The 24455-nt window shown below is 41.3% G+C and overlaps 1 protein-coding gene across 3 annotated transcripts in view; it reads left to right on the forward strand.

Annotated features, from left to right (window-relative positions):
- The window catches only part of CRHR2 (corticotropin releasing hormone receptor 2), a 129587-nt gene extending 106542 nt beyond the window's left edge, over positions 1–23045 (forward strand). For all 3 annotated transcript variants that reach the window (XM_087917558.1, XM_087917559.1, XM_026718500.2), the window contains 6 exons: positions 699–759; positions 3993–4065; positions 13328–13413; positions 14922–15057; positions 16605–16646; positions 18829–23045. In XM_087917558.1, coding sequence (XP_087773684.1) covers positions 699–759; positions 3993–4065; positions 13328–13413; positions 14922–15057; positions 16605–16646; positions 18829–18969 — 539 coding nt within the window. In that variant the 3' untranslated portion in view covers positions 18970–23045. The remainder of the gene's footprint in view (positions 1–698; positions 760–3992; positions 4066–13327; positions 13414–14921; positions 15058–16604; positions 16647–18828) is intronic.
- Positions 23046–24455: the final 1410 nt, after the last annotated feature.

The following is a 24455-nucleotide window of genomic DNA, read 5'->3' on the forward strand; positions in this document are numbered from 1 at the left end:
TATTTCAGACCACCTATACCCCTGTTGGGTCATTGTTTCAGAGATATTTCAAGGAAGGAAGGAAGGAAGGAAGGAAGGAAGGAAGGAAGGAAGGAAGGAAGGAAGGAAGGAAGGAAGGAAACAAACAAACTATTATATTTCAGACAAACTATACCACCGTGAGGTCATTGTTTCAGAGATATTTCCAGGAAGGAAGGAAGGAAAAAGGAAAGAAAGAAACTACTATATTTTAGACCACCTATACCCCTGTTGGTCATTGTTTTTCAGAGATATTTCCTGGAAGGAAAGGAAGGAACGAAGGAAGGAAGAAAAAGGAAAGAAAGAAAGAAACTATTATATTTTAGACCACCTATACCCCTGTTAGGTCATTGTTTCAGAGATATTTCCAGGAAGGAAGGAAGGAAGGAAGGAAGGAAGGAAGGAAGGAAGGAAAATGGAATGTTTTCATGAGTGGGTAGACAGATGTGTACAGCAAAGCTTTTATAAATGGATCGATAGATTGAAGCCAAACATCTAAAAGGGTGCATTTTTAGGAGAACAAATCTTTGACGTAGCTCCTCTCTACTCCTTCAGACTTCTGAAAAGGCTCCATTACAGTAGTGAATTTGTGGCAGTTCCTACACCTTTTCTCCCAAGCTTCGAAGGAGTCTCTTAGAACTTCCATTCTGTTTTTTTCCCCACCCCTTTTTTTCTTGCAGGTATTCCTTGCCCCATTATCATTGCCTGGGCTGTTTGCAAGCTTTATTATGAAAACGAGCAGTAAGTATAAAAATGACTCCGCCCACTCCCTGTTTTTCTGCATGCAACAGGTTTTCACACTTGATGAAAAAAAGAGTTCAGCAAAAATTACCTTTGCATCAGGATAATGACCTAGGCCAGTGATGGCTAACCCTTTTGGTCTCGTGTGCCAAAAATTGCTTGCTCACTTGTGCACATGCGCTTGCATGCCAGCACCCAGAAGGCAATGAGCGCAGCGCCCCCCACACCCCTGCACATGCACAAGCCATCCCCCTGCCCCCTTACCTGCATGGCACAGCTGATTTTTGGCCCATTTGAGGCCTTTTCCGGCCTACCAGAGGCTTGAGGGAAGCCTCTGCAGCCTTTGCAGGCCGAAAAATAGGCCCATTTCATCACTTCCTGTATTTCCAGGAAAAGGTCTCAAACAGGTCGAAAATCAGCCAGGAGGCCCACGCTTGCGCGGTGAGGTAAGTTTGCCTGGGGCTTTACATGCCTGGAAAAATGGCTCTGCATGTCACCTGTGGCAAAAATGCCATAGGTTCGCCATCACAGACCTAGGCCATTTTCAAAATTACTAATTTTGTTGGGGGGGAAGGAAACACTCTTGTGGTCTTAGAGGGCTTCATGGTTACTTCAAAATCCTGTGAGAAAGGTGGAAAAGAAAAAATATACAATGAATTCAAATCAAGCCAAGAATGCTTCATGCATTTATAGTCCTTAACTTATGACCAGAATTTTCGTTGCTAAGCAAGGCATTGTTAAGGAATAATAATAATTCATTCTCCTTTTTTTGGCCATGTTTGTTAAGCAAATCACCGAAATTGTTATGTGAATCATGCAGTCAATAAATTAATTGACTTTGCCTATCATAAGCCAGCTGGGAAGGTCACAAATGGTAATCACGTGACCTGGGACGATGCAACTGTCATAATAAATATATGGCAATTGCCAATGCTTGAGTTTTGATCAAGGAACGCAACCACAGTCATTAAGGGTGAAGAACAATTGCAAATCAGGTTTTTCAGGCAGGGAGAGAGGGAGGGAGGAGAGGAGGAGGGGGAAGGGAGGAGGAGAAAGAGAAGAAGATCGAGAAGATAGGAGGAGAAAGAGAAGCTAAGATGGAGAAAATAGCAGAAAGAGAAGAGAAGGAGAAGATAGGAGGAGGGGAGAAAGAGAAGGTCAAGAAGATAGGAAGAGAAAGAAAGTCAGATGGAGAAGATAGGGGGGAGGAGGAGGAGGAGAGGAGGAGGAGGAGGAAGGAAAGAAAAGGAAGAAAGGAAGGAAGGAGAGAGAGATGAAGAAAAAGAGAAAGAAAAGAGAGAAATAAAACTCAGAGTTAGGCTCAAAATGAAGCTTCTTCCATGCAAGATATAATGAATTCTCCTTCATGAAAGAAGGCATGTAGGAAGCCAAACACGGTACATAAACCTTCCATGCTGCCTCTTCAGAGTTTGCTCAGGATCAGAGTGAAAAAATAATAATAATTGCCAGGGTGCCTTGGATTCTGTGAGGTGCTAATAAAGCCACAGTGGAGGAAGGAACGGAAGCAAAGTATATGGTGACTGGATCTGCCAAAAGAGGCCATCCATCAGTCTCATTTGCGTAATTAAGCTGAAAAGCAAAACAAATCCCCAGCATAGCAAAGGCATAACTGAGAATCGTTCCTAAAGGAACACCACAACATTTCACATCTTTTATTTGATATATGGGATTTATACAAGTAGTAGTTCCCGATTTACTGCCACAGCCGAGCCCAAAATTTCTGTTGCTAAATCCATTCAGGTAGTTCGTAATGTTGTTAAGTGAGTTCGCCCCCATTTTATGACCTTTCTTGCCACCGTTGTTAAGTGAATCGCTGCAGCTGTTAACTTGTGAAATGAATCTGGCTTCCCCGCTGACATGGCTGATCAGGAGATCACCAAAGGGGGTCATGTGGCCCTGGGACTCTGCAACCGTCATAAATAGGAGTCAGTTGCCAAGCGCCCTGAATTTTGATCATGCGACCACGAGGATGCTGCAGTGGTCATAAGTGCGAAAAATGGCCCTTAGTTACTTTTTTCAGTGCCGTTGTAACTTTGAATGGTCATTAAAATGAATGGCTGTAAGTCGAGGACTGGCTGCAGTAGCTCATACATCCATACCAGGGGTGTGCTGCTACCGGTTCGCCCCGGTTCGAGCGAACCGGTAGCTAATGTTATCATTTTTAATAGCTGGTTTGGCGAACTGGTAAATCCAACCCTGGCTGGCCCCACCCACCCTGCCCCGCCCCTCTCAAGAGTCCCCACGCAGCCCATTTTGGATGCTAGGTGAGTACAGGGTCCGCGCAAAAGCTCAAGGGAGAAAAATGGGGCCCATATCCAGCCTCCAGAAGGCTTCCAGAGCCTGAGGAGGCCATTTTCGCCCTCCCGGAGGTTCGAGGAAAGCCTCCGGAGTCCGGGGAGGGCGAAACCACCCACCCCCGGGCCATGATGCAGGAGGCCAACTAGGCCACGCCCACCATGGCCCCACCCACCCAGTAACCAGGCAGAGAACCAATTGCTAAAATTTTCAAAGCCCATCCCTGCATCCATACACATATTGAATAGTTCGACAGTTTGGGCATTCAGGAACTGGCAAACATTTGCCACCATTTGCAGTCACATGAACATGATTTACGATTTTGCCCAAAAAAACACCCAATTTACTGCAGAAAATGGGTTCCCTTAACAATCGTGGCTTTCGTTTGACAACCGACACCAAAAAACGTTGTAAAATTGGGTTAGTCACAGGATGCCCGTTTAATAGCCAACTTGACTTAGTTCATAATTCCATGTTCAATTACGGTCGTAAGTTAAATACTCTGTGTGTGTGTGTGTGTGTGTGTGTGTGTGTGTGTGTGTGTGTGTATTCCTCATGTTCTTTTTTCTTAGGGTGAGCATGCAGTTTAATGCAGAGGATAATAAAATAGCCAGTCAAATAAATTTGAAGCCGGAAATAAGAGAGAAGAAAAGACAAATGAATTAAATAGAATTTAAATGAAAGCATTCCTGTGCTCCTTTCTGCGTTCACCAAGCATCCTCGCTGTCAACATGCTTATTCACTGCTTCCTATATTTTTCATCCTTTTCATCGTTTCATCAGCTCCATTCAACCAAAACCCTCTCAGGCTTCTCCCCTCGGTCTTCATTCTTCCTCTCTCCTTTCATCAATTCGTTTTTCCTCTTTGCTGTTTTTCATTCTCCCTATATCACCTTAATGCACGGTATCTATTTGCAGGTGCTGGTTTGGAAAAGAACCGGGGAAATATATAGATTACATCTATCAAGGACCAGTGATTCTTGTCCTGCTGGTAAGTCCTTTACTTCTGAGATTTTTATGAAGCTATGCAGAATTTATCCCATCTGAACTTTTTACTTGCTGACTGGGAATTCTGGGAGTTGAAGTCCATTTTCTATAGAAGTTTTGCTAAACCTTCCAAACTGGTCTCTGGGATTCATTTTTAAAGCAACTGTCTCTCCCTTAAGCCAGTGAGTAAGTGGGAAATAGAAAATTCCATATCTTGGTGCAAGGGTCTTCAAGCTTGGCAAGTTTAAGACTTGTGGACTTCAACTCCCAGAATTCCTGAGCTAACACGACTGGAGAAAGAGGAATTCTGGGAGTTGAAGTCCAAGTCTTAAAGCTGTCACGTTTGAAGACCCCTGTCTTGGTGTGATGCCCAAATTTAAAGAGCAAATTTTCCTGTCCTTTGGAAATGGGAAAACACATAGAAGCACATTTTTAATTGTTTTCTATTATCCTTTTTACTGTTTGTGAGCCTCCCAGAGTCACCTTATCGGGAAAACAGTGCCATGTAAATTAAATAAATATACAGAAATAATTGTAACAGAATAACAGAGTTGGAAAGGACCTTGGACCTCTCTGCTCAAGCAGGAAACCCTATAACATTTCAGATAAATTGTCTCTTCTTAAAAACCTCCATTGATGGAGTACCCACAACTTCTGAAAGCGAACTATTCTCCCGGTTAATTGTTCTCACTGTTAAGGAATTTCTCCTTAGTTCTAGGTTGCTTCTCTCCTTGATTAGTTTCCATTCCGTTGCTTCTTCTCCTCCCTTCAGGTGCTTTGGATAATAGCTTGACTGCCTCTTCTTTGGGGGCAGCCCCTCAGGTATTGGAAGACTCCTATCATGTCACCCCCCTGGTCTTTCTTTCCATTAAACATTAGACGTGCCCAAATCCTGCAATTGTTCTTCATATGTTTTAGCCTCCTTATCCTCTTTGTTGCTCTTCCCTATATTCTTTCAATCTACATCTTTTTTATATAATATGGCAACCCAAACTGGATGCAATATTCCAAGTGTAGTTTTTACAAGGCATTGAAACGGTATCAATACTTCACAGGATCTTGATTATATCTGTCCGTTAATGCAGTCCAGGTTTGCAATGGCTTTTTATATTTTTTATTTGGCTTTTCCTCTCCTGACCCAAAAAAATTCACCTGGAAAATTCCAATGTCTCTTTGATTCCCAAAGCTTTTTCAAGCTTGCTTCTTTGTTTGTGCAATGGACTGACTGGGGTTTTTCCACCCCTATTTTTTTCCTTGCTTAATACTTCGTTTTAATTGCAAATGCTCTGTTACTGTGCCACGTTTTTATAGTCTGGGCCTTCTAAGCTAAATCAAATCACAAAGCCATTTTTTCCCCTCTCTCTTCTTTTGGAAGAAGATAAGCATTTCCTGGTGACATATCCAGGTCTGGATCGTGGTTCTTTAATTAACATGGTTGATTGAGATCAAGTGATGCCTGGGCTTAAACAAAGGGCCAGCAAACAAGCGCAAGAATAATTACATGAGATATGTTCCTCAAGGATGAATATTTGAGCAGAATGCCTCTCCTGTCTGTTAGCTGATCTCAAATAACCCTGTTAAAAGGTGTGAAGCAATCCATCTGTCTTTGCACTGTTTTCTTGTTGCTTTTTTTTAATTTTAATTTGGGTGTATATTAAAACTGGCTGTCTGGGAGATTGGCTGCGAGCATAGGTCACTGCTTCCATGGACTGAGAATATTTAATTGGCATGTTAGTGAAATTTGGCAGGCCCAGTTAGAGGAAGAATAACAGATAAAACCCAAAGCAGCAGGAAAAAGAAAATCCCCATTGGAGTGAAAGAACAGACCTAATTCCCTTTTGTCTCCTTTCTTTGTTAGAATCCTTTGCAAATCAGCCTGCAGACAAATACTAGAAAAAAAGCTCTTTGCAAATGAGGTGGCATCTGCCTGGCCCAGAGGTTGTGAGGCTTCACAGCTGTATGATGTGACTGCTTTGAAAATATGGAAAAGTTTTTTCCCCAATAAATCCCAGAATGTTCAGCTAGCAGATGAAAGGTGGGGAAAAGGAGAGCAGGAGAAGGATGATAATTGGAAAAAAGGAGTGAGGGGTGACACGATAGCAGTATTCCAGTGTGCGGGTAGAAGTTCGTCCTCCGAGCTTCTGGGTTGATTTCCTAACATTTCGGAAATGTTCGGACCAGCTCTCTGCAAGGAACATAAATCCTTCCATTCCTCACTTTCCTGTCAGAGCTAAAGAAGCTTCTTGCATAAGAAGCTAAAGGGTCTTCAAAGAAAAAAACAAAAAATCCACTTGCCTCCTGAAAAAGCATCCTTGGGGACAGGTAGCCCTGAACTTACAACAATTCATTTAGTGACCGTTCGAAAATTACAATGGGATTGGAGAAAAAAATAACTTAGGACCATTTTCCACATAGGACTTATTGCAGCATCTCCATGGACACGTTATGAAAATATCTACACTTGGATAACCAACCCATATTTATGATGGTCTCAATGTCCCAGTGCCCAATGCAACCTTCCAACAAGCAAAGTCAATTGGGAAGCTGGACTCTCATTAACAACCGTAACTTAAGTGCAGTGATTTCATTTAACAACTGTGGCAAGAAAGGTTGTAAAATGAAGAAAAACTCACTTTAAGAACTGTCTCGTTTAATAATAGAGATTTGGGGCTCACTTGTGGCTGTAAGTTGAGGACTCCCTGTGTTCTGATCTTTGTAGGTATAGAAAATCAAGAATATTTAACTTGGAAAATTAATAATATTTAAAACAGAAGGAGGCCTTCATTTATCTAGGCATATACTCAGTACCTTTGGATATTTCAGCCTTCATGTCTCAAAACAATGGCACAGAAAGCTGCTAATGGAAGAATATGGTAGCTGTAAGGGGAATAACTTTCTTCTGACAGCACATAAATTATTCAAAGCCAAATAATCAAAACTTCTGCTGGGTGGTTCACAAAGCTGGTCACACAAGGATATCTCTGCACTAAAAGGATTCAGTTTAATTTTCTGAAATATTTGCTACTAGTTTCTCACTCAACTACAAATATGTTCCTTTGGTTAGAAATCGGATGGATCTCTTGAGACCAATTTAAGGCTGAACTTTACTGGCTTAACGAAATACGTGGGAAGGAACTTTTGACCTAGTTAGTACCGATGGACCCATTTACTCTGGAAGAATCTTAATTATGTTTGTTTTGGCTCAGTGTAGATTTACACCCCAATCTACATAGTAGGCTTAGACAAAATCTGGAATGAGGTCTACAAAAGAGCTTGAGGTCTATGGAGGTTCTACCAATGTCGTTTTGTCCCAAAGTTGTATTTTCCAATAAGCAACTGGACTTTCTTTGAAAATGTTGTGTTTCTCATCCAAGAAGTTTTTTGGATGATGATCTTAAGATCTTAATATGGAAATGAATAGAGTTAATGACTTGCATCTCTGCTTGTGTATCTATCCTGATGAAACCAAATCGTTCTCATACCAGGAATGTCTAAATATCGTTCATTCTGCTGATAGTGAGATTTCAAAATATTCTTTGTCAGGACCACGTATGTATTTACATGAGCCATTTGCACATGTATTGTTCAATTACTCCATAGATCATTCTTAGATCTTTTTTAGCTAATGTCAACAGGCTAAAAACCAGGAGATGGTGAGTTCTAGTCCCACCTTAGGCATGACAGCTGGCTGGATAACTTTGGACCAATCACAGGAGACGGTGAATTCTAGTTCTGCCATATGCATGAAAAACCAGCTGGATGATCTTTGGCAAGGCCCTCTCTTTCGTCCCATCCCATCTCAGAGGGTTGTTGTAAGGAAAATAGAAGAAGGAAGGCCCAAAGTTTATAATTTGTTACCTTGATTATTTATAAAAAATTATAAAGGAGGGGTAATTTTTTTTAATCTAATAATAAAGCTAACTAAAACCACTTAGGATAGTCGCCATGAAGAACTGTTAGAATAATCTTGCTAAGTTTTAAAAAGAAGTTTCCCAATCTATTTATTTTTGTCAATTGCTTACAAGATCATAGGTATAAGTAAAAAAACCATAGTTATGAATACATGAAATGGGTACATATAAGAAAAATAAAAGAAAAATAAAAGAAACAATAGGACAGGGACGGTAGGCACGTTGGTGCGCTTATGCACGCCCCCTACAGACCTCTTAGGAAAGGGGTGAGTTCAATAGTAGACAGTCTAAGGTTAAAGTTTTTGGAGTTTGGGGAAGAAACCACAGAGTCAGGTAGAGTATTCCAGACATTGACCACTCTCTTGCTGAAGACATATTTCTTGCAATCAAGTTTGGTGCGATGAACTTTGAGTTTGTATCTATTGTTTGCTCTTGTGTTGTTACGGTTGAAGCTGAAGTATTCATTGACAGGTAGGACATTGCAATGTATGATTTCATATACTGTACTTAGATCGGACCGAAGATGGCATAATTCGAGGTTTTCTAGGTCTAGAATTTCAAGTCTGGTGGCATAAGGTATTCTGCAATGAGTAGAGGAGTGGAGAACTCTTCTTGTGAAATATTTTTGGACTTTCTCAACTGTGTTAATATCAGATAAGTAATGTGGGTTCCAGACTGATGAGCTGTATTCGAGTATTGGTCTAGCAAAAGTTTTGTATGCTCTAGTTAGTAGTGTAATATTACCAGAGAAAAAGCTACATAAGATTAGGTTAACAACTCTTAACGCCTTTTTTGCTATGTAGTTACAGTGGGCTCTAGCACTTAGATCATTAGAGACGAGTACTCCAAGATCCTTGACAGATTTTGGATCATCAACAAGGTCTTGACTATTCAGGCTGTATTTTATTTTCTGATTTTATTTTATTTTTGCCAATATGTAGGACAGAGCATTTATTTGTTGAGATTTGAAGTTGCCATTTGTTTGATCATTCTGATACATAGTCAAGGTCTTTTTGAAGGGTAGCAGTATTGTCTGTGGTGTTGAATAGCTTTACATCATCAGCGAAGAGAACGCAGTTGCTCTTAATATGATCACAGAGGTCATTTATGTAGAGTATGAAGAGAGTTGGTCCTAAAACACTGGCTTGGGGGTCACCATTGTTGACAGGTACAGAATTTGATAGGACACTCCCAATTTTGACCATTTGTTGTCTGTTTGACAGGAATACTTCTATCCAGTTATGCAGGTGTCCAGAGATACCTTAAGATTTTAGTTTTAGGAGTAGTTTGTCGTGTACCACTGAATCAAAGGCTTTATAAAAGTCTATGTAGATTGTGTCTATTGCTTGGCCCTGATCGAGTTGTGTAGTCCATATGTTTTTGCAGTGTAAGAGTTGCAGATTACAGGGTAGTTTTTTTCTGAAACCAAATTGTTTATTAGAGAGTAGGTTGTTTGTCTCTAAGTGGAGGATAATGGATTGGTTAATAATTGATTCCATGACTTTACAGGTGACGCAGCATAAAGAGATTGGTCTGTAATTTTCAACTAGGCTGGGGTCTCCCTTTTTGAAGATGGGGATGACCATGGCTTGTGACCATAGTTTTGGCAAGTAGCTGGTCCTGAAAGATTTTTCAAAGATTATGCTTAGAGGTTCGGCTATGGCAGTGGATAGCTTTTTAAAGAAGTAGGCACATATTCCACCCATTCCAATAGATAGAGATGGTTTTAGATTGCGTAGTGCTTTCTCAACATTGTCTTCTGTAAAATCGATATGCATTAGATCATTGTAGCTGTCTGTGGTTTGACTAGGAAATACTGGGCATGATCCATTGCTGTTTACAAATACTGAACCAAAGAATATGTTAAAGAGGTTTGCTTTGATGGTGTCATTGTTCCAGTCTTTACCATTAGGTCCTTTCAGGGGTGGGGTGGACCTTGAGTCTTTTAGTTTGTTGTTTACAAAATTATAAAAAGCTCGGGGGGAATTGGTGCGTAGAAGGTTTTCTTCTTGTTTAATGTGATAATTGGTGCATTTAGTCTTTATCTGGTGGCATAAATTTTTGTATTGGCTTTTGTATAGCTTGAAAGAGAGACTAGCTCAAATAGCATCGCTGAACCTCACTCCAAGTGGAGAATCAAACCTATTTTGTGTTCCGTGTGAAATAATATTTTTCTGTATACTGCTCTCGTCTTTCACTCCCAGCAATTCCCTGGCCGGCTCTGAAGAGACGCAGGTTAATAACAGTACTTCAGCTCCCCACTAGTTCACAAAAGAGACTTTTGTAGCTGCCAGGTGCCTCTGTCTAAGAAGCCCTAAAGGCATCCTTCTAAAAGGATTTCTAAAATAGCTCTTTGAATGCAAAGAGTGAGCTCGGATATCTTTGAGGTCTTGATTTCCCCATCGATTCTCCTCTTGTGCTGAAGGACACCGCAAGGCCATCAGGAAATAAGCTTTTACTCGAAACTCACGACTTGAAACATTGCCGATTATTCTTCCCCTAAATCAGCGGTCCCCAACTTTTCTGGCACCAGGAACCGGTGTCAAGGAAGACCATTTTTACACGGGCCGGGAAGGGATGGTTTTGCACATAGCCTACATCTTGTGTAGGTGTTGTGGTTCGCCGGTAGCAGGTGCAGGTGTCAGAGGTCTCTAATAGCAAGGACTCAGACGAGGAGCCTGCGTGAGATGCAAGGATGGGGCCAGGACCACCTGAGGGTGGAATGCTGCCTTCAGAGCTTGTGCAGTCTGGCAGCAGTGATGAAGAGGCCCCCGAGGAGCCTATGCCCAGTGCGCGTGTGCGCAGGGCTGCTCAAAGGAAAGAGCAGCTGAAGCAGCAAGGGTGTCTCGGGAGTAAGGCTGGGAGGTGATTGCCCCTCCCATAAGGGATAAAAACCAGCCCTTGGGGATGTGTTCTTTGCAGGAAGCAAAGGAGTTCTTTAGACTCAGAGTCCTCGTTGAAGCCCTGCTTACTCCGGTTTGTTTTTGAAACTTCTATCGGTGGGTATTTAATCAGTAATTAGTCTTCTGTTCTTGGCAGCCTTTTGCAACCTTGAAATGGCTTGCTTTTGATATCGAACAATTAGGTTTAAATGTCTTTCGGCTGGGAATGCCCTGAATTCCCAGCACCGCGTTAAAATAAGTTTGCTTTTATACACAGTTTGTATTTGTTTAATTCGAACAAGGCTTGAGTCAGAACAGTAGGTGACTTACGATCGTTCCTCACACTTATGACCTTAGCAATGACCCTGCAGTCCTGTGATTATGATTTGAGAATTTGGCAATTGTCACTCATTTAGGAACATTTGTTTATGACATTCCACCATTTGTAATCTTCCCAGCCTGCTTCTGAAAAGCAAAGTCAAGGGGAAGTTGTTGTGGCTGGCCAGTGGAGCTGGTGGCAGACTCAGACGATGAGGAGATTGGAGAGGAACTTGGGCCAGTCCTGGAGTCTGGGGAAAGCTCTGATGGAGTCTCAGAAGCAGAGATAGGGCCAGGGCCATCCAACATTTCCCAGGACAACTTTTCTTGCCAAAATTGTTAACTGAATCACTGTTGTTAAGTTAGTAACATGGTTGTTAAGTGAATCTGGCTTCCCCATTGCTTGTCAGAAGGTCGCCAAGCAGGATCACATGACACACACACTCCAGGACGCTGCAACAGTCATAAATGTGAGTCAGTTGCCAAGCGTCTGAATTTTGATCACATGACCATGAGGCTGCTGCAGTGGTCATAATTATTGAGTCTGTCATCTGCACCTCTGTAACTGTCTGGTTTGGTTCTGCAACTCAACAGGACAGACACAGACTTCAGAAGGTAATTAGGACTGCAGAAAAAACAATGGCTACCAACCTGCCTTCAATCGAGGATCTGTATGCGCAGGAGTCAAAAAGAGGGATGTGAAAATATCTACAGACCCCTCACATCCCGGACATAAACTGTTTCAACTCCTACCCTCAAAACGATACTATAGAGCACTGCACACCAGAACAACTGGACACAAGGACAGTTTTCTCCCGAACGCCATCACTCTGCTAAACAAATAATTTCCTCAACACTGTTCACCTATTTACAAAGTCTGCACTACTATCACTATTAATCTTCTCATCACTCCTTATCACCCATCCCCTCCCACTTGTGACTGTATGACTGTAACTTTGTCGCTTGTATCCTTACGATCTATATTGACTATTTCCCAGTATGATTTGATTGCTTATTGTACCCTATGACTATCATTAAGTGTTGCACCTGATGATTCTTGACTCTTGACAAATGTATCTTTTCTTTTTTGTACACTGAGAGCATTTGCACCAAAGACAAATTCCTTTATTGGCCAAGTGTCCAATCACACTTGGCCAATAAAGAATTCTATAAGTGTGAAAAATGGTTTGAAATGTTACATATAGTTATTTTATTAATTATCAGCTGCCTAGAGTCGACTCCAGGTGATGTGGGTAGTATATCAGCTTCATAAATAAATAAAATAAGTAAAACAAATAAATATAGTTAGTCCTCTATGTACAACTGGTCACTTAGTGATTGTTCAGAGTTACCACTGATCTCCCCAGGGCTATTTCAAACCCACATTAGAAGTTGTGACTGTTGGTCCCGTTCTGACATTCATGTGATCATGTTTGGCAATATTTTAGCGGTCGCATGTTCATGATTTACGATTTGCTTTTTGCAGAAATCAACATTTCCAGCAATAGATGCCATTTATGGGCAATTGATTTGCTTTAATGAATTCTGCCTTCAATTAACTGCTGCCACAAAAAACGAGTTATAAAATCAGGTGCAGTCACACGTAATATCCATTCTCCCTTCAGACTGCCGAAAAAAATCAGAAGGCCTTGATTTTCTCAGCTACGAAAAGAAATCGTGAACCATGCATTGATCTGAAGGTGGAAAATGGTTTAATTTCGATTTGCTCGGGGAAAATTTAATTTCAGTCTCTCTCTCTTCTGTGAAGAGAAGCACAGAAAATTTATCCAGTTGTCTTTATTCCCTACTTAACAGTGGTGGCATTCAATTTTTTTTTACTACCGGTTCTGTGGGTGTGGCTTGGGGGTGTGGCAGGGGAAGGTTACTGCAAAATCCCCATTCCCTCCCCACCCCACTAACCTGCTTTCCAGCTCCGTTCTCCTGTGCAGGGCAACCAAAGAAGACCCAGCCAATCAGCTGGGACTCAGTGGGAGGTGGAGACTATATGGGGGCAGGGCCAGTCAGAGGTGCTATTGGCCGGTTCTCTGAACTAATTAAAATTTCCGCTACCAGTTCTCCAGAACTGGTCAGAACCACGTCTGCTACTGAAGTTTGTTAATCTGGTTATCTCTTCTTTTTTTTTTCCTTTTCGCAGATAAATTTTGTGTTCCTGTTTAACATAGTTAGGATTCTAATGACAAAACTGAGAGCTTCAACCACATCGGAAACCATACAATACAGGTAAGTACAGTATTAAAGGTGGACCTCGGCTTATGACGACAGTTGAGATCAGAACTTGCTAAGTTGCATCCAATTTCAGAACCTTTTTGTTGCAGTAGTCATTAAGCCAATCACCTCAGTTGTTAAGTGAATTTAGTTTCTCCCATTGAATTTTGCTTGCCAATAATGGTGATAACATGATCCCAGGCATTTAAATTTTGATCGTGTGACCATGGGGATGCCAGAATGGTCGTAGGAATGGAAAACAGTTGTAAGTCACTTTTTCAGTTCTGTTATGACTTCATACAGTCACTAAATGAATGCTTGTAAGTTGAAGAATACCTGTATGGTATGTTTTGGTTTCCACACTATAAGAAATATGTTGAGACGAGTCTAGAAAAGAGTGCAGAGAAGAGTAACAAGGATGATTAGGAGACTGGAGGCTAAAACGTGCGAAAAAACGATTGCTGGAATTGGGTATGTCTAGTTTAATGAAAAGAAGGACTAAGGGAGACATGAGACAACCCTCCAATATTTGAGGGGCTCCTACAAAGACAAGGGGGTCAAACTATTCTCCAAATAGCAATAACGCTTAGACTTATATACTGCTTCACAGTGCATTTACAGCCCTCTCTAAGCGGTTTACAGAGTCAGCCTCTTGCCCCGAACAATCTGGGCCCTCATTTTACCCACCTCAGAAGGAAAGAAGGCTGAGTCAACCTTGAGCTGGGATGGATGGATGGATGGGAGGGAGGGAGGGAGGGAGGGAGGAAAGAAGGAAGGAAGGAAGGAAGGAAGGAGGGAAGGAAGGAAGGAAGGAAGGAAGGAAGGGTGGAGGGGCAATAGCAGTTAGACTTATATACCGCTTCACAATCTTTCCAAGATTGGGAAACATTGGTTAAAGCGCTTCTCATAATTTAAGGCTGCATATAGCAATACCACTTAAACTTATATATCGCTTTATAGTGCTTTTACAGCCCTCTCTAAGTGGTTTACAGAGTCAGCCTCTTGCCCTCAACAATCTGGGTCCTCATTTTGCCGACCTTGTAAGGATGGAAGGCTTTGTAAGGATGGAAGGAGTCAACTTTGACCTGGGATGGATGGATGGAAAGGGAAGGAAGGAAGGAAGGAAGGAAGGAAGGAAGGAAGGAAGGAAGGAAGGAAGGAAGGAAGGAAGGAAGGAAGGAATAGCAATAGTACTTAGACTTATATACCACTTTATAGTGCTTTTACAGCCCTCTCTAAGCAGTTTGCAGTCAGCCTTTTGCCCCAACAATCTGAGTCCTCATTTTGCCGACCTTATAAGGATGGAAGGCTGAGTCAACCTTAAGCCGGTGAAGATCGAACTGCTGACAGTTGGCAGAGTTAGCCTGCAATACTGCATCCGAACCACTGCGCCAACAGGGCTCTTCAAAGCATCCAAAGGCAGGACAAGAAGCAATGGATAGGTTGGGAGTATGGTGGGTCTGGATCTTGGTCAATGGCGGTCAACCTTGAGCGATACTTAATCCCTGACTTGTCTTTAACAGGAAGGCAGTCAAAGCCACGTTAGTCCTCCTGCCACTTCTGGGAATTACCTACATGCTATTTTTTGTCAATCCGGGAGAAGATGACATATCCCAGATCTTTTTCATCTACTTCAATTCCTTCTTGCAGTCTTTTCAGGTAAGTGGTGTGGAAGCAGGAAATGAGTATCCATGAAGGTCCCATGAAGTTGGTACCGCTTTATAAAGCTCCGGTAAGGCCACACCTGGAATGCTGCATCCAGTTTTGGTCACCGCGATGTAAAAAAAGAGGTTAAGACTCTAGAAAGAGTGCAGAGAAGAGCAACAAAGATGATTAGGGGACTGGAGGCTAAAACATATGAAAAACAGTTGCAGGAACTGAGTATGTCTAGTCTGATGAAAAGAAGGACTAGAGGAGACATGATAGCAGTCTTCTAATATCTCAGTGGCTGCCAGAAAAAAGGGGAAGTCAAGCTATTCCTCAAAGCACCTGAAGGCAAGACAAGAAACAACGAATCTAAACTAATCAAGGAGAGAAGCAATCTAGAATTAAGGAGAAATTTTCTAACAGAACAATTAATCAGTGGAACAACTTGCCTCCAGAAGTTGTGGATGCTCCAACACTGGAGGTTTTTGGGAAAAAAATCAGACAGAGCTTTGTCTGAAAATGTTATAGGGCTGTGATGGCGAACCTAGGGCACACATGCCATAGGTGGCACACAGGGCCATTTGTGCCGGCACACAAGCCGCAGGCAAAATTACCTCACTGCACATGCGTGCACTTCATAGCTGATTTTTTGGCTGCTTTTTCGGCCTCCCAGAGGCTTGAAAAAAGCCTCTGCAGGCTTTGCAGGCCGAATAATAGGCCAGTTTGGTCACTTTCGGCCTGCAAAACCTGCAGAGGCTTTTTTCAAGCCTCTGGGAGGCCGAAAAAGGCCTCAACCCAGCCGAAAAATCAGCTGTGAGGCGCAGTGCAGGTAAGGGAGGCAGGGGGATTGCATGCACATGCGCAGGGGGCGGGAGGGGGCGCGTTGCCTTCTGGGTGCTGGCACGCAAGCACGCACACAATTTTTGGCACAGGAGCCTAAAAAGATTAGCCACTACTGGTATAGGATCTCCTGCTTGAGCAGGTGGTTGGACTAGAAGACCTTCAAGGTCCCACGGAATAGATCTCCAAAATTTTGTTCAGCATTCATTTCAAAAACTGGATCTCTGTATGTGAAGGTCTGGGTTATAATTTCTGTCCTTATCATCTATATTTGAAATATATTACTTAAACTAGTTTCTTGCATCTAAAATCCAGCACTGCTAATAGAGAGTAGAATTGTAATTAAAAGAATACAAACCAAATTCTTCAGCTGAGGTTGCTCATATCTATAGATCAGTGTTTTTCAATCTTAGAAAAAAGTTAAAGATCTGTGGACTTCATAGCTGGCTGGGGAATTCTGGGAGTTGAAGTCCACATATCTACAATGTTCCAAGGTTAGGAAACACCACTGTAAACCATCATTAGATTTTGCCTAAAATTTAAACAAGTTTGGGAGAAGTTTAAACTTCTCTGAAACTGCCAGGCTGGGGAAGATACCTCTTAATATGTAAAAGCTTGCATCTAAACTTCACACAAGTACTCTTGTTCCTGTAAATGATTTCTCTTTTTTTATCCCGAGGAGCGAAAAATCCATCTCTTAATATTAATCTTTTTTCTAGGGTTTTTTTGTGTCTGTGTTTTACTGCTTCTTAAACAGCGAGGTAAGTTGCATTATCTCTGTTTTTATTAAACCAAAAGAAATTGTTTGTGGATTGCAAAAAAACAACATGTGAATTATTAGAGGAATTTATTCTCCAATCACTCCAAAAAGAGCACCATTAATTGTACATAGGGAAGATTGAAATGAAAGATAAGTGAAAAATGAGTTATTATCTGCTATAGGAAGGGGTAAGTTTCATCATGGTGAGCTGATTCCAATATCTGCCCTCAAAACCATATCTGTGGGATTACTCATTTTCTCTTTTTAATATAAAGATGTCTTAAATATAATATATTGTAATATATTATTTATATTATATTTAATCTATCTTTATATTAAAAATGGTTACCTTTAATAAAAGAATATTTATATTATATTTAATATAAGTAACCTTTTGTTACGATTATCATTATATGAAATATAAATGAAGTGAGAAGGGAAGAATTGTGGGATGAAGGGGAAAACGAATAAGGAAAAAAAAGCATTGACTTCCAACATTTTTCAATGCAGTAAAATACAAAATAAAATTACAGCCTCAACTTTTTTACTTTTTCATACGTAGTAAATACTAGTAAATACAAAGTAATCAGCAAAACCTAATTTTTTTTCTATCTTGAGCATAAAATCAAGAAGTGGTTTCTAGAAACAAAATTAGATATATTATTTTCTCTAATTAAAACAGTTACAGGTAGTCCTTGACTTATGACCCAAACTGAGCCCAACGTTTCTGCTGCTAAGCAAGGTAATTGTTAATTTTGCCACATTTTATAACCTTTCCTGCCGCAATTGCTAAATGACTCCCTGCAGTTCTTGTTGGTAGCATGGTTGTTAAGTGAATCTGGTTTCCCCATTGACTTGGCATGTCAGAAGGTCTCAAAAGGAGATCATGTGACCCTGTGGAACATTGCAACTGTCATAAGTACATGCCAGTTGCCAAGCATTCTAATTTTGATCACGTGATCACGGGGATGCTGCAACGATTTTAAGAGTAAAACATACCTTAAGTCACTTTTTCACGTTCCGTTGTAATGGAATGAATGGTCTTTAAATAAACAGTAGTAAGAGAAGAACTACTAGTAATTCTCTGGTAACTCCATCAGGGAGGGGGGGTGTATTTATTTGCTACTAGCAGTGGTGTGAATGTCATAAATTTGAGGATGATACAAGGGGCCATTGAGGCAGGGCGATTCCCCTTGAAAATGGGATGCAGCAGGAACCCATTCTCCTCAGATCCCTCAATATTTGGAGGAAAAGTCAGGACAAAATGATACAGGTATAGGTACTCCTCAACTTACAACCATTAGTTTAGTGACTTTGAAGTTTCAGCAGCACTGACAAAAATGACTTAACGATCCCCATAGTCACATGATCAAAATTCGGACGCTTGTAAATCAGTGGTGGGATTCAAAAAAATTTTACTACAGTTCTATGGGCGTGGCTTGGTGGGCATGGTGTGGCTTGGTGGGTGTGGCTTGGGCGTGGCAGGGGAAGGTTACTGCAAAATCCGCATTCCCTCCTCACCCCACGAACCTGCTTTCCAGCTCCGTTCTCCTGTGCAGGGCAATCAAAGAAGACCCAGCCAATCAGCTGGGAATCGGGAGGCGGAGACTAGATGGGGGCGGGGCCAGTCAGAGGTGGGATTTACCAGTTCTCCGAACTACTCAAAATTTCCGCTACCGGTTCTCCAGAACTGGTCAGAACTTGCTGAATACCACCTCTGTTGCAAACGACTTATATTTATGACGGTTGCAGTGTCCCAGAGTCGTCATGTGTTCCCCTTTAGCGATCTTTTGATGAGCAGAGCCAATGGGGAAGCAAGATTCACTTAACAAACCGTGTTACTGAGGGATTCACTTAACTGTGGCGAGAAAGGTCATACAATGGTGCAAACTAACTTCGCAAAATTTCTGTCTTGCTTAGCAACAGAAATTTTGGGCTCGATTGTGGTCATAACACAAGGACTACCTGGGCATAGTAGAAATCTTAGTGGGCTTGTTTTTTTTTTTTTACAAATATTGGCAAAAAATGTACATATGAAAAGGGGAAACTGAGGGAAATGTATATTGAAGTATTCACACTTTTTACTGAGGTAATTCTGATTTGTTTTCACTTCAGAGAAGCGTCACCGGGCCCAGCCCATAGGACCACTAACCAGATTCCTCTCTTTTGGGGGGATTTTCCAGGTGCGCTCTGCAGCTCGAAAAAGGTGGCACCGTTGGCAAGACCATCACTCCCTCCGGGTACGCGTGGCCCGTGCCATGTCCATGCCCACCTCTCCAACAAGGATTAGCTTTCACAGTATAAAGCAAACTGCGGCTGTGTGAACAATCCCAAAGCCCCTTGATCAGCCTAGAAGCAGTGTTTCTCAACCTTGGCCACTTCAAGACAAGTGGACTTCAACTCCCAGAATTCCCCAGCCAGCAATGGAGATGTTAAGTTCACTCAAGCTAGCTGTGGAATTCTGGGATTTGAAGTCCACCAATTCCTACTGGGAAACTCTGGGAACTGAAGTCCACCCAAGATGGCGGGGGAATCCTGGGAATTGAAGTCTGTATCTCTTAAAATGTCCGAGGTTAAGAATCACTGATCTGGAAAGATCTGTTTTCCCTTGTGGTTTTCTCCCTTCTCTTTCGAACCTATATTTCCCTCCCGTTTTTAATTCCCAAAAAAAGCAACTGGGGTTTATTTCTCCAGAGAAAACTCTTCGCTTTGATATGATGCTCTTTTTCTCCCAGAGGAACTGCAGTTGTTGTTTTTTTTAAGTGGGAACAGTGGGCAGAAGCAGAATTGGAAAGGAAATATCAGCGAGGAACCTTCCCTTGTTGTCCAAAATCCTAAATCTTTGGCTGGAAAGAATTACCAAGTAAGACACTGCAAGGAAATGGCGGGTTTCAAAACGTCGAGATGGCAGCCAGGAAAATGCAGTTGTGAAGGCCTGCCTCTTTGAAAAAAACCACCATTTATTTTTCACTTATATCCTGTCTCTGTTATGCACCTCAAGGCACCCTAACATCCCTTGTTTTCCCTACAACAACCCTGTGAGGTAGGACTGAGCTGAGGGAGAGAGAGAGGGACTGGCATAAAATTACCCAACCAGCTTTCGAGCCTAAGGCGGGACTAGAACTCACCGTCTCCAGGGGATTGGTCCAAAGTCACCTGGCTGGTTTTGTGCCTAGGGTAGAACTGGAATTCACAGCCTTCCAATTTCTAGGTTAGCTGCAACCACTATACCAAACTCTCATCTCAACTTTTTCCTTTCTTTTCCCCAGTACTCTAGCCTTTCAAAAAGAATTAATAAAAATTATTTATTTATATGGTATTTATGAACTAGATTCCCCCCCGCCTTCTGTTTAATCACTTTGCTGAGTCCATTTTTTAAAAAAAATGACTCGCACGCATAAGGTGATCCTTGGGGACTGACTGAAGAGGTCTCTGCGATTTTCTTGGCAAGATTTTTCAGAAGTGGTTTGCCATTGTTTCCTTCCTAGAGTGATTAGCTCAAGATGACACAGCTGGCTATGTGCATAAAGCAAAACTAGAATTCACTGTCTCCTAGTTTCTAGCCTGGTGCCTTTAACCCCAACTGACTCTCCAATTTGTGACTTCCCCTCTATATTTTTCAGGGGGGGTGGGATTTTATTTTTCGTCCTGGATTTGGACACAGTCTATCGTGGCTGCTTTGTGCTTTTTTTTCACCCAGGCACATTAAGCATGCAGAATCTGCTAATCGTGGGCCCAAAGGAACAGATAAACAAGTATATTTTATTGTATTTTTTAATGAATAAAAAATCTATGCCTCTAGTTTCACAAAGCAGGGAAATCTATTCTTCAGAAGGCTCCAATACATGTTTACTCAAGAGTAAAAGAAGAAGAAGAAGAAGAAGAAAATGACAGGAAATTAGATATGTTGCTTTTAGGATGAAAAAAAAAACAGCCATCTTTTTAGTGAGCATCAGAGATTAGATTTTACAGATTTTTGCTAAACTGTGGTTGATGTTGGGTGGTTTATACAGCCTGCTAATAGAAAAGCTAGAAAACTGCACGAAGGCTTGGCATGATGTTGAATGAAATATACATTTATATATCTCCTAGGGGGGAGTTTTTGCAACTTTCTTGGCAATAGAATTAAAGTAGCTTGCTATGGTTTTCCGCTCTAGCCTATACAGATAATCCTTGATTTACAGCCACTTGTTTAGAGACTATTCAAAGTTACACCGGTGCTGAAAAAAACCCTGATTTGCAATCAGTTCTCACACCGTCACAGCCAGTATCATCATCAGAATTTGGCCACTGAGCAACCAGCCTTCAGGATAAGTTTAGGGTCACCAGATCACATAATCACATTTCTGACTTTCTCAGGCTAGCTTCTGACAAGTAGAATCAATGGGGGAAGCCAGATTCCCTGAACGATTTACTTAACAACCAGAGCAAAAAATAAATAAATCATAAAATTGGACATAACTCACTTAATTAGCGACAAGTTTCAGCCCCAATTTTGGTCATAAGTCAAAGACTATTTGTACCTCTTGGTTTCCCTGGTGGTTTGTTACTGAAATATTAATTGAACTAACTTGGTTTCTATAATTGGTCAAGGGTAGTTAAATCTATGCTGAATCTAATGGGATGCAGAATAACAGAAGAGAATTGGAAGGGATCTTGGAGGTCTTCTAGTCCAACCCCCTACTCAAACAGGAGATCCTATACAATTCCAGACAAGAGGCTATCCAAACTCTTCTTAAAAACCTCCATTGATGGAATACCCACAACTTCCGGGAGAATTTTCTCCATAGTTCCAGGTTGCCTCTTCCCTTGATTAGTTTCCATCCATTGCTTCTGGTGCTTGCAAAAAAAAAACTCTTGCAAACACACATGAATGCTGCTGAGATTTCTATGATTGTGGCTTTGTTTCGTTGTTGCTTATAGTTAAACTCCTGCCACCTTTTTTTTTTGCACAAGGCAGTGTTTTTGAGTTACTTCAGAGGGCATGATTAGCCCTTAAGAATGCCTTGAATTGGTCAAATGGGCTTATTTTGAAAGTTCATGCAGCAGTAATTCTGTTTGTGAAAAGGGAAACCAGTGTAAGTGTGTTTTGCTGAGATGCTTGTGTAAAACTACTGTCTAGGGTTGTTTTTTGTAGGGGTAGTGACATTATTTGAGAACAGCCAAAGGAAAAGGATCATTGGGTCAGGTGGCTTAAGAAGCACAGCTGTAGGGGCTAAAAAAAGTCAGCATAGGGCTGCAACCTCGTGGTATAAGCCGAGTGTCTCCAGCCTTGGCAACTTTTAAGTCTTGTGAACTTCAACTCCCAGAATTCAATTCCCCTTCCCATGGCTGGCTGGGAATTGAAGTCCTCAGCTCTTAAAGTTGCCATGTTTAGAGTTCCTTCATGTTAGCTTGTTTTTCTTACATAACTCACATTGCTTGTTTAAAGCAGATGGGGCTTTGCACCAGGGGTCCCCAAACTTGGCAACTTTAAGACTTGTGGACTTCAACTCCAGCATAGCTGGCTGGAGAATTCTGGGAGTTGAAGTCCACAAGTCTTAAAAGTTGCCAAGTTTAGAGACCTCTGCTTTTCCTGTCAGCCATTTTGACTTTTCTGACCCACTCCTTTCCTGTGTAGGTGACTCTATTTTTAGGAAGTACTGCATTAGCAGTCTTGAAATAGAAAGGTAGATTTCTAAAACATCTGCTTTTTCAATATTTCTTGACTGTGTGGAGAAACATAGCTGAGCTTCGGTGAGGACATCTGTTTCCACCTTTAGAAACAAAGGTTTTAGGCTACCCTGCATATTTGTCTGAATGAACTATGTTAGTGTATAATAGCCAAAATTCAAGAGGAATCTGATTGCCCCCTTTCCAACTAATGTTTTATTCAAAGGCAGAAGTTTTCATCAGATGCATAGAATGGTTGTTGATATTTCTTAAACTTGGGCACATTAAGATGAATGGACTTCAATTCCCAGAATCCAATTCCCCTTCCCATGGCTGGCTGGGGAATTGGGAAAGATGAAGTCCACACATGCTGACTGGGGAATTCTGGGAGTTAGAGTCTTTGAATGCTGGCTGGGGAATTCTGGGAACTGAAGTCCACGCATTTTTAAGTTGTCAAGTTTGAAAACCTTGGACTAGTCTGAGGTGAGATTTAAAGGGGAAGGAGAAAATCTGTGACCTATAACAGAGTCATTGCTCTGGTTTTGGACCCAAGCCTCAAAAATTACAGTTTTGTTTTATAAAGGGAAACTTTGTATTAAAAATTACTCAAAATGAAGGAAGCGATGAATGGCAACTTAGTTCGAAAAAGTTGTTACACTGGAGTGATCTAGTTAGGCTCTCCAAGAATTTTTATGTGATGTTGAAATACAGTGTAAATATTTTCAAAAATAAACACTTCTACATTTCTGGATATCGAGGTCTGTGTGATTAATTTTGGGAAAGGAAAGGGAACCATTTTTGATCGTCATCTTGCCTCCAAAATTCAGTACAGGGATCCCAATGGTTCGTTTTCCCAGTTGAGAATGGTTTAGGGCAGCTAGTCCACTACTTACAACCATATTGGAATAACATGACCACCATGGTTCCAAGTCATAATGGTTGTAAATCTGCTTGTTAGGCAATGTAGGACTCATAAAATGACCTCTGGTCATTCATTTAGTGACTGTTTAAAGTTACAATGGTGACTTATGATCAGTGGTGGGATTCAAAACATTTTTACTACCAGTTCTGTGGCATGGCTTGGTGGACATGGTTTGGTGGGCGTGGCATGGCTTGGCTTGGTGAGAATGGCAGGGGAAGGTTACTGCAAAATCCCCCTTCCGTCCCCACCCCACTAACCTGCTTTCCAGCTCTGTTCTCCTGTGCAGGGCAACCAAAGAAGACCCAGCCAATCAGCTGGGACTCAGGAGGCGGATACTAGATGGGGGCGGGGCCAGTCAGAGGTGGGATTTGCTGGTTCTCCGAACTACTCAAAATGTCTGCTACCGGTTCTCCAGAACTGGTCAGAACCTGCTGAATAACCACCTCTGCTTATGACCATTATTCAAACAACTATTGTAGTCACATGATCAAAGTTTGGGAACTTGGCAACGGGCTTAAATTTATGACGGTTGCAGTGTTCTGGGTCACATGATCCCTTCTTGCAACCTTCTGACAAAGTCAATGGAAAAGCCAGATTCGTCTAACGATTGTATTATTAATTGAACAACTGCAATGATCCACTTGCCACCAACTGTGGCAAGAAAGTTGTAAAATGGGGCAAAACTCCCTCAACAAATTTCCCACTTAACAACCTAAATTTGAGGGTCAATTTTGGTCAGGTCATTAGTTCGAGAACTACTTGAAAATGCTATTTATTGGCATAACTTGTTTTTTTTAGGTAATACATTTTTATTTCAAAGAGAAGTTACTACATATAAAATAAATCCCTGCGAAGGCAATAAAAAAACAAAAAATTACAGACTAATGGGGGAAAATAAAGAATAAAGAAGTTTGCACAACATGTTTAGAATCAACATTAAATATTGATCACACATCGTGTGAATGGTTGAATGTTGAAAAATATTTCTCAGATGCATCTAATAGATTTACACACACACACACACACACAGTGGGTCTACAAACAATTACGAACCTTCTTGATTAATGAAGCTTCTTGAAACAGAAGCAAAACGTCTTCTTCAAATTAAAAACAGTCTGGTTGCCTTTTGAAAAATCACCTTTGAGATAAGGATGAAGTGGATGGCTGAGAATCTTCACAGACAATTCTCAATCATAGTTTTTGTCATAACTGTCATTAAATGGGGTCATACGATTG

Source organism: Pseudonaja textilis, chromosome Z, assembly GCF_049901715.1.
Source record: "Pseudonaja textilis isolate UNSWEBS1 chromosome Z, rPseTex1.2, whole genome shotgun sequence".
Lineage (NCBI taxonomy): Eukaryota > Metazoa > Chordata > Lepidosauria > Squamata > Elapidae > Pseudonaja > Pseudonaja textilis.